Source organism: Pygocentrus nattereri, chromosome 10 (assembly GCF_015220715.1).
Source record: "Pygocentrus nattereri isolate fPygNat1 chromosome 10, fPygNat1.pri, whole genome shotgun sequence".
Taxonomy (NCBI): domain Eukaryota; kingdom Metazoa; phylum Chordata; class Actinopteri; order Characiformes; family Serrasalmidae; genus Pygocentrus; species Pygocentrus nattereri.
This window is the reverse complement of record NC_051220.1, coordinates 923,662-935,000: the sequence shown is the minus strand read 5'-3', so window position 1 is coordinate 935,000 and position 11,339 is coordinate 923,662. Positions and strand designations below refer to the sequence as shown.

General features: G+C 41.9%; 1 protein-coding gene across 1 annotated transcript in view; it reads right to left on the bottom strand.

Moving 5' to 3' along the window:
- Positions 1–11,339, bottom strand: part of ush2a (Usher syndrome 2A (autosomal recessive, mild)) — a 387,029-nt gene that overhangs the window by 163,771 nt on the left and 211,919 nt on the right. Inside the window, exon 41 of the mRNA XM_037541699.1 lies at positions 2,951–3,579. Coding sequence (XP_037397596.1) covers positions 2,951–3,579 — 629 coding nt within the window. The remainder of the gene's footprint in view (positions 1–2,950; positions 3,580–11,339) is intronic.

Sequence of the window (11,339 nt, the reverse complement as noted above, 5' to 3'; positions counted from 1 at the left end):
ATTTATTTGTAATTCTTTATATTGTTATTTGTTATATTAGTTATTATAGAGTTTATTTTTTTATCTTATTTTTTACTTTCAGTTTTATATATATTGTCTATATAGTAACAAGTAATAGACTAAAAAACCTTAAGTACTTAAAGTGAATTACTTGCTGGTTAATTCTTTTCTTGTTTCTTCTCTTTTTCTTGAGTGTCTTGTTTTCCCTTTGCTTCTGTAACACAGAGTTTCCCTGTTGTGGGACTAAAAAGATGATCTGATCTTCTATTATAAGAGATTTAGTGTCAAACAGTTGGGACAGTGAAGGTGGAGCAGTTTGGAGATAAAGCCGGAGAGGCCAGGTTGAGATGGTTTGGACATGTGTTGAGGAGGAATAGTGGATATATTGGGCAAAGAATGTTGGAGATGGAGCTGCCGGGTAGAAGGAGAAGAGGTAGACCTCAGAGAAGGTTTATGGATGTAGTGAAGGTGGACATGGAGATGGTTGGTGTGAAAGTAGAGGAGGCAGTGGATAGGGCAAGATGGAGGCAGATGATCCGCTGTGGCAACCCCTAAAGGGAGCAGCCGAAAGAAGAAGGAGTGTCAAATGGTTGTCTGCTCTTTTGTAAGTACAGGGAAAGTATTAGGACGATCACCGTCCATGCAATCGACCGTATGCTACCCATTTACACTGGCGTATACCTTTAAACACAGCGAGTGGCAGAATTACATATAACCTAGCAAGGCACACCAAGGGCACATTCACATAATTGGATGCTCCCAAAACAGAAGCTATAAGTTGACCTGAAAACCACAGATGACCAGGGAGAGAGTGAAGCTGTCGGGGAAATAATGATGGGTAGTGCATCGTTCTGTAGGTTAGGCATTAAGCGGAGAAGGCCTCCCCCTCATAGGCCTCATTTGTGCCTCATTTGCACCTCATTGGTGAAAAGCATGCAGAAAAACACCAACATGCATGGCAGACAGGGGAAGGGGACAGTATTAGGGGTCACTGTAACCTCCGTCTCTGTCCCACACACACACAGTGACCTCAAAGTCCCAGAGGACTGCAGTCCAGTGCAACCACCGAATTCAACTCATGCAGGTCTTGACCGACAACCTTTTAATTCCAAAACACCAATACACCACGATACTATCACACCATAAGTACATGGACACAACTTTGACTGTATCATGTCACTCTCTGTGTCCTGAACAGCTCTGGCAGTGGAAAAGTACAGAAATATCAACATGCTGAGCTGCGTCATGTAAACAAGTCACACAAACTCAATTCAGTCCTAACCAAACCGTCTCAAGCAAGTGTGTTCTGAAAGTGACAGTCCACTTAAAAATCTCATTTACACAGTTATCCCCTCATCGCTTGCAGCTGATCAGCTGAGACACGTTGGGCGTCCAAAGCCGGACTTCTAATAGACTTGCTCATGAGGCGCCCGATGCTGTATGGCAACCACAACCATTATTTCTGGGTATGTCACATATTATTGTCCATTTTCATACCGTGTCAAAAACCACATAAGCAAGCCTGGTTACACACACGTATCGCTGATGTTGGAAGAAAACCTCGTATCTCCATTTCTGACGTTTTTCAGTTTTTGACGTGACCATACCTGTTGCCCTTTATATTGTGTGTACGTTTCATGGTGAATGACAGACAAAAGAGCGTGTATTTCTGTTTGGATAAATATTATTTGCAGTAATTCTCATAGATAGACGTACCTAGATGCCCAAAATTCCACTATTTCAGGAATATTGCTCCAAGAACGCGGGACAGGATTGTATAACGGAGGGAACGCAGTGATCCATGCTCATGTCACTGTGAAGTTTGTGTGTTGATATGGTCATGTGGTCAATGAGGCCCAGAGAACCTGTTGACGTGATTGTTTTTCCTCTGATTTTATATTAAGCTTATGTCATTTAATAGTCTATTCAGGGGGTCTTAACTTTATGTAGTAGATATTTATGTACAGTGATGGTTGATGCTTTGTAGCCAAGTTGGAGCATTCCTTAATCCGTGTAGATACTCATAATAGATTAACATCAGCACCTTCTTACACGAAACTGAAGTTACTCGTCAGCTCCTTGTTCAAATTTTCCCGTTCCACCTTAAATGGTGCAACTTCAGGCACTATTTAAGGTGGAACTGGAAAATTCGAAAATGAAGCTGGCGAATAGGAAGCCGACTTTAGCTCCTTCTTACTGTGTTTTAGGGGTTTATTCTATTTTTATATGTATTAAGATTAGAAGCGATTCACTCATTGATGGATCTGCTGGCCTCACTCATTGTTTGTGGGAGGGAGATTTCACAGGAACTGTGATGTAAGGCTGGATCCACTGGGTTTACGGCTTGGGTTGCTAAGTTTGTATAATTCACTGTGCTATTTCTGAAATGTGGGTAAAGCTTTAGTCAGCATACATATTTTTCCCTCCTTAAACTTAAGAAACCATTAAAATTTAAGAAACATTAAAATGCTGTTTGCTATTTAATATTCTTCACTAACTTCTATTGCACCCGTCTTTTAAAGAGAGACCAGGGACTAGGGAAAGTTAACGGGCAGTGTGGCTGTGGTCAGGCTTAGCTGATATATATATATATATATATTTTTTTTTTAAGATATGACATTTTTTACAGCCTAATATCACATCCGTCATGAAGTTATTGCCATTTCCTCCTGGTTTATTGATTAAATGTTTTGGTTAAAGTAATAAATAATTAAATATATAATTAAATATTGATATACAAGCCTTCAACTCTGAAATCTGTCAGGAACTCACAACTTCACTGTCCCGACTATGGGGCAAAACAGGTACACTTCAAAGCCTCTACTAACCCTCTTTTTAATTAAAATGCTGTTGGACAGCTTGTTGGAACTACTGCCCAAACCCATGATATGCTCCAAAAAGCTAAGTGTAAAGCTAAGTATCTCTAGTGAAACATCAGTGGACATCCTACCTGCACTGACTCTGGCCCCATCACCAACACGTCAGGTGGATGCAGTCCGGCAGGTCTTGAGGGTCGAGTGGTCACCCTTTCCCACTGGCTGCTGTTGGAGCCGCCCTGCTTGGTGCTAGCCACCACTCGGTACTCATAACTGCCCCAGGGGCTGAGAGCCGCTGAGCTGTCCAGGTAGGTGAGTGTGTGGTTGGGCAGCACTGTGCCCACTGTGGAGATCTGCTGTGTGCCAGCGGCTCTTCTTTCCACCGTATAGTTCTCCAGCACCCCATTTGCCCGGACCGGTGGTTCCCAGGTCAAGAGCACAGAGGTAGGCGTGTCTGAGTAGAGCCGGGGAGCCACCACACCTTCGGGAGGGGCTGGGGGGGTCCGGATGCTGTGGGAGTCTGCAGACAGGGTGCAACCCACCTCTGTGCAGGCCTCCACTTGGATGGAGTAGTTCTGGTAGGGCTCCAGGCCTGAGAGGGTGAGGCTGGTGCTACTGCCAGGCACAGTGGCGCTCAGCTGGCTGTTCTGGTAGATGTTGTAATGGGTCACTATGCCGTTTGGCCGTGAGGGAGGAGACCAGGAGACTGTGGCATTTCGGGAGTGGATCTCAAACAGCACTGGTGGGTCAATAGATCCAGGACCTGAAGGACAGAAGATAAATGCAAGAGCCAAGTAAGAGCCACTATTATTTATACGGTTGGGTAGCAACCACCAGTTCCTGTTAGAAACCAAGATGCAGTGATTTGATTCTACCAGAACTGAATTATTTTGCACATTCTGACCCTTTTGTTTTGCTACATGCTTCTACTATAAAAGCTCACTATTTTGCACACCATAACATTTACTTTTTTCATTTTTTTTGCACCAATATTAAGTGAAAAAAACATCTCAGAAGATTAAATTGCTCTTTTTGCATGTCCAAGTATGAAACAGAGGCTTTAAAGATCTTTAAGTTTTTATTTTAATAAGAATTTGCAATTTTACAGATTCTATTTTCATAATAATACTTAATTTCACTAGTAAAGAATCAAAGTTATTGAATTCTACTACTACTACTAATAAATGAACTTATATAGTGCTTTTCTCAAACTCAAGTATGCATCACAATATCATAACAGCAAACAAACACACACACACACACACACACACACACACACACACACACACACACAAACACACACACACACACACACACACAAACAGCTGGCAGTGTGAAAGACTCTCCAGACTTCAATAAACAGTTTTCAGGCTCACGACTCGGTCAGATTCGGTACACATGGTACAAAGTTCCAAACTCCCAGCCTAGTTAAAATCTGGTACCTCACTGAGAAATGTCCTGTAGCAAGAAGTGTACCACATGAAAAGTGTCCCAGTGCACAGCTTACATAAACCCACTACCGTAGTGAGAAGGGTCCCGACTCGTGGCCCAGTCCAACTCTGCTACCGCAATGAGAAGGGTCCCGTCACGTGGCCCACTCCAACTCTGCTACCACAGTGAGAAGGGTCCCAACTCGTGGCCCAGTCCAACTCTGCTACCACAGCGAGAAGGGTCCCAACTCGTGGCCCAGTCCAACTCTGCTACCACAGCGAGAAGGGTCCCGACTCATGGCCCAGTCCAACTCTGCTACCACAGTGAGAAGGGTCCCGACTCGTGGCCCAGTCCAGCTCTGCTACCACAATGAGAAGGGTCCCGACTCATGGCCGAGTCCAACTATGCTACCACAGTGAGAAGGGTCCCGACTCGTGGCCCAGTCCAACTCTGCTACCACAGTGAGAAGGGTCCCGGCTCGTGGCCCAGTCAAAGTCCACTACTGTGATCAGTAATGTCCTGGCTCGTGGCCTAGTCCGCGCTGAAAGCTTTTTAAGAATACTTTCTCACACATTAAACACATGTTGATAAAAGCCATCATTGCTGAGTGATACGGATAAACTTAGGGAAGTCAAATGTCATCTACCAGGTCAGATACCATGCGTCACATACACAGAACATTTCCAACACATGGAAGAAGCTCTGTTTCTCCAGCAGCCCTCCTTTTCCACAGTGAGGCCTTCCACACAGATCCGCTCTGACAGCGCAGCATTGAGACTGACATCACAAGGACAAACAGTGATTGGAGCAGCCTTATTCTGTGGATTAAAATGGAGAGTAGGCGATGTGCAAATCAGCTCATTTACCCCAGAGGATGGGCCTGGCCACTGCACACTGCAAATATGAAATTATATTTATGGATTTATTCAATGGAGGTTATATGGCGACAGATATCAACGAGGGCTAAGACTATGCTGTGAAGAGATTGCTGCGAATTGGAGGAAATCACTTAAGACTCCTGACCGGTCATTTTCTCTGAGTGCTTACAACAACAGCCGAGACGACCGTGCACACGCCGCAAAATCCTTCATGGATCTCCAGGCTCAGACAGCGCGGGTCATTTTCATAATTACATACACACACACACACACACACACACACACACACACACACACACACACACACACACACACACACACACACACGTGTGTGCTCTCTCTTTTTCTGCCACACACAGATTCACACTGATGGCAAGAGGCCTTCATGCCAATTGTTTATGTACAGAACTGCTGCACAAGTGTAAATGCACAGGTTACGGCAAAATGCATTTCCCTCTCACATTCCCTCTGCATTTGAGCGTAAGACGGGAGGATGAGACAGAAAACAGACACTGGATATCTGAAGTGCATCTGATCACATATTTTGCTTGATTTACTACCATTTGCGCAAACAGCGGCAGCCAGTTTCCTTCCTTATGTCTCAAAGGTAAGTTGATGGGAGACGTCCTAAGACACAGTGGCTTGATGGACATCCCATTCCAAAAAACGGGCGTCATTACGGAGTTGACTCCCCTTTTGGGGCTATAGCTGTCATGGGAAGGGTTTCCACAAGATTCTCGAGATCCCAATTTATTCCAAAGGTGCTCAGTAGGGCTGAGGTCAGGGCTCTGTGTAGGCCACACCAAACTAATCAAATCGGGTCTTAATGGGCGCACAGGGGCTCAGTCATGATGGGACAGGACATGACGGGAAAGGCTCTTCCCCAAACTGCTGCCACAAAGTTGGAAGCATATAACTGTCGAGTCAAGTGGAAATTAGAGAATTCCAGAGTTTGGGGGCAGCAGTGCTGAAAGGTCTGCTACCCATAGTAGAAAGACTAGTTGAGGGAACTGTGAGGAGTCCAGCATTAGAAGATCGGAGAGCACGAGAGGGATGGTATAAAGAAACGAGATCAGAAAGGAATGTCGGAGCCAGACCACGGAAAGCCTTGAAGGTAAGAAGAAGGATTTTGTACTTGATCCTAAAACTAATTGGAAGCCAGTGCAGCTGTGGAAGAACAGGAGTTGGGCTATTGCTGTTGTGTCTGTATTGTTTACCTAAAAGAAGAAGTTCTCTGTTACGCTCTGCAATGTTCACCTGATAAACACAGACATTCTGAAATATTATAAAACCCTCTGAGACGCCCTGGGTTGGCAAAAATATCGCATCACAATACTTTAAGCCACTTTCACAATAAAATACGTAAGACATAGAACACACAGTTGTGGGACTAATAAGGATCATTTAACTTAAAAAAAACAATGAAAGCAGTGATTTTTATTCAACATTTCACAAAATACACTGCCGTGAAATCAAGTTATGGGCTCATTTTGAACAAGGGTCTATTTCCTTCGATATAAAAGACTATAATATGGAAAATGAAGACGTATGCACGGTTCTGCACTATTTCTACATCACTACTCAAAATTAAGTTTGAGATAATGATCATACAAAGCAAAACGGGGAAATAATAAATACAAAATAAATAAATAAAATCAACCAGAAATAAATGCCCATTTTTCAACAATTCTATTATTCACTGTTTTTTTTCCTTATATTATAACGGGTAATGATAAAATGTGTATAAAGTGAGAAAAGAATGCAAAATTTTCATGCCTGTCTCCGTTTCGGGCCCCACATTTCATCCCGATTTCTCTCAAAATCTCTAAACTGGTCTAACTGGAATACGTCCCATTTTCCAGCCAGGCGATTCTGAGCTTAATACAACTATGAATGCGTATGTTCTGCTCATCCTCTCAGTGAGAATAAGTCAACACATCTTCTACAGGGAACAAACTATATCTGCAGAACACATATTTGAGTTTAACCTACTGGAAAAAAATAAACCAAAATATAAAACGTGTCATAACTTGTGCACAAGCCGCATTTTGTGTTAGATTTTTCCTCCGATGTGTTACATTCAGCAAATAAACAGTAACTGTGCGTTAAAGCGTGCTCGCTTCAAAGGACGAGTATTTGTAACGTAATTCTATGATTATTTTGAAGAAACGAGTGCCAAATAAAGTGAAGTTGCTCCACGGCGTCTCGCGCTCGTCCTCTCCGCCTCGCTCTCCAGCCTCGGGTGTCTGATTGATATTTGGGGCCCCATGAAAGCTCATTTGCAGGTAATGTTTTCCTCCTCCATTTACGTCCCACGGCAGCGGCGGTAATGGCGGAGCGGCAAGGGCGCGGCCGATCAAGGTGACTGCCTCTCGCGCGTGCTGGGCTGCTGATGTCTCCCCACAGATGGCCCACTTTCCACCTACCCATCAGCGCCTCGTCCCACCCGAGCGGGCGGTGCGGGACAGGACGAGCTCCACAGCTCAGCGAGTACAGTAACAACAGCAACCGCACGGCAGCTGCAGACTACATAAATAAGACAAACTACAGTAAAAGATTCTGCAGACGGGTCGAGACGCGACTAGGGATAAATAAATAACATGAGCACGAGACTTCGGTCTCAGGGGTGCTGATCAGTTACCCTGCCTCATTCCAGAAATAAGGAGACTGTAAGAACACTTTCAAAATAATGGCAAAGTTAAGAACGGCAATTTAAAAACACGGTGACTTGCATTATTACTGTTATTAAACGTTCATTACATTCTAGAATAACGCAAAACTCAATAAGGTCCAGTTAGAGAGAATCTCCTCAATCAAAGGTCCAGAACATCATACCGTCTGACCTGCATCGTGACTCAAATAAAATATATATAATCAGATCAAATAAAGTCCAGTTCGGTCAGATTTCACCAACATTTACTGAACACCAGATCAAATAAAGTCCAGTTCGGTCAGATTTCACCAACATTTACTGAACATCAGATCAAATAAAGTCCAGTTCGGTCAGATTTCAACAACATTTACTGAACATCAGATCAAATAAAGTCCAGTTCGGTCAGATTTCACCAACATTTACTGAACATCAGATCAAATAAAGTCCAGTTCGGTCAGATTTCAACAACATTTACTGAACACCAGATCAAATAAAGTCCAGTTCGGTCAGATTTCACCAACATTTACTGAACATCAGATCAAATAAAGTCCAGTTCGGTCAGATTTCAACAACATTTACTGAACATCAGATCAAATAAAGTCCAGTTCGGTCAGATTTCACCAACATTTACTGAACATCAGATCAAATAAAGTCCAGTTCGGTCAGATTTCAACAACATTTACTGTCAGTTTCCTCTTTTTAGATCACGTCATGTGGAATAACTTCCCTCTGACTCACTTTCTTCTCTGACTGCTGTTTCGCTCCTCGTCCCTCCCCTGTGTGGCGTCACTCACTCGAGTCTCAGAGCTCATCGTAATAATAATAATAATAATAATAATAATAATAAATTTAATTTAAAAGCGCCTTTCTCGACACTCAAGGACACTGTACAAAATGTAGGGTTATATAAAAAAACAAAAACAAAAAAACAGCAGAGAGAGGAGGCTAACTTGAACAGATGAGTTTTAAGACTGGATTTGAAAAGAGGAAAAGAGTCAATGTTACGGATGTCAGGTGGGAGGGAGTTCCAGAGTTTGGGAGCAGAGCGGCTGAAAGCTCTGCACCCCATGGTAGTCAGACGAGCAGAAGGTACAGAGAGATGAATGGAAGAGGAGGATCTGAGCGAGTGGGTAGAAGTTGCGATTTGGAGAAGATTTGACAGATAAGGGGGGGCAAGATTAAATGGCCTTAAATGTGTGGAGGAGAATTTTTAGTAATGCACAGATCTGATTGGCTGAGTAGCGTCACATGTGATTAATACACTAAAGCTACTTTAACGCTAAAGCTACTGTAATGATTAGAAAAGTTACGGCGATTAAAACAGGACCACCCCATCAAAATTAAATAATTCTCCATAGTTTATCGGTTATAGGTCCAGATCCACACAGGACAGAAGTCTGGGTCCGGACTCGGCCACAGGCCACAGTCCGCCTATTAGTGACCTCTGCGCTACAAGAAGCTCTGTGAGTGTTATGGCTTCTATCAGGTTGGGCGATATTGCAAAAATATACAATCATGATACTTCAAAACTTTATGTGCATTATGACGTGACATTTGAATTCTGAAGTCTGAATAGAAAAAAAGGACCATAATAAATATTAAAAATATTAAAGCTTTTAATCCAACTTTTCACATAATTCAATTAAAGCCCCCCTTTCCTACATTTTACTGTGCTTTATTTTTCCACTGAGGTCCTCTTTACTGCCACTGTTGGAACAAAGCCCATCTTTACAGGAGAACGTAAAAACACACTTTATGGTTAACGTAAGTCAATGGAACCAGACGTTTTCCCAAGAAATCGTGGACCACGTCTTCACGGCCATTCATCATGGAACACACAATGTGAGGGGCCACAGGCATTTTTAAATTATAAAACTAAATAAAAAAATAATAATATATAAATCTAAATCTTTCAACTTCGCTTTAAAAGAAAAAAAAAAATTAAAAACAATAGAAAAAAGCCCTGAGATGTTGGGACAGCCACTTCCCAATAGAAAGCGCCCTATAAATGATGATTTTGTATATATTTAGCTTACTAATAATTCATTTAATGCCTCGAGTTTACATAGATCATAAAATAATCCTTAAAACTAATAATTAGACTAATTATGCACTCTTTATATTGAAACCTCCAGCTGGTCACTGATCTTTAAGCACTGATATCCACAGTAGCCCACGTCCAGCTCCTGTTGCTTTACACTTTGAATGCCTTGTTTGCTTTGATTTGAAGAAACACTGTAAATGTTGAATTAGTCAGATATTAACACTGGCAATATTACTTACTGAGAAAGTTCATGTTAAAATATTGCCATATTTATGCCATTATTTAAGTGTAATTCTGACAGAAACAGGGGTTCAATAGTTACAGATCACAGAAAAGTTGTCCTCTGTATGTTTTGACAGAAACATTTGATGTAACATGTAAAAAGTTTCAGACTAAGCTGGTCACTCCCCATCCACACACTCCATATATGGGAACTAAGCTGCCAAACAGTCTGTTTTGTTTGTGATGTCATTAAAACCAACACATTTATGTCCACCACTTAATCAGGCTGCAGCAGTTCAGCCCCGCCCTTCCACACCGAAGTTACAAGGAGTGTTTCAGCACTGACAGCTTGACACAATGAAGGCCAGCCAATCACAGCGGAGCTCATTTATACATAAGGAACGTTCTGCCTGATTGGTTTAAAGTCAGTGTTCGAAACACATTTGGGACTTTTAACCGACTCAGACTTAAGACTAAAACCCTTTTGCTCCGAGAGACTGTTCTTCATATATCGCTGCTGTCGGGACGAAACCTCGTATCTCTATTTTAGTAGGTGAAAATGCCTGATGGACAACATAAATCATTTATAAAAAATGGACATTATTTATACATTTCATGATGAATGGACTACAGGAAACAACCCAAAATGGAAAGACGTCTGGTTCCATTGACTTACATTAAAATTAAAGTAGGTTTTTTCCTTCTCCTGAAAAGTCACCATTCTGGAAATACGAGGTTTTGTTATGACAACAGGGAAATATTCAGTGAAATAAATGACTGAATTTTACATTTTATCACTATCAAAATGATCATAACACTCCCAAAACTTCCCCAAACCTTTTGGCAGTTTCAGTTTTGATGATTTTAGCTCATTTTCCGCAAAACTCAAATAAATAAAGGCTGGGCAGTGCAAGACCAGCGAACACCGCTCTGAGCAGCTGAAACACACGAAACCAGAATTTAATGAAAACAGTTACTAACGTTGTTAATAAATCGTGTCGATTTGAGACTTTAGATGCATTTAGTTTAAATCAACGGGATCTTACAGCTCTAAAATGCAGGGGTGTGGCTACAACAAGGCTCCGCCCACATACAAAAACTGGGGGGGGGGGGTATTTAATTTTATAAAATGAAGAAAACTTGAACTCCTGATAGATCTTAATATTTCAACTTCACTTTAAAAGAAAGCAAATATCTTTTAAAAAAGCAGAAAATAGCAGTGAGACGTTGGAACAGCCACTTCCCAGTAGAAGCGTCCTATAAATGATGACTTTGTATATATTTTAATTAAATAG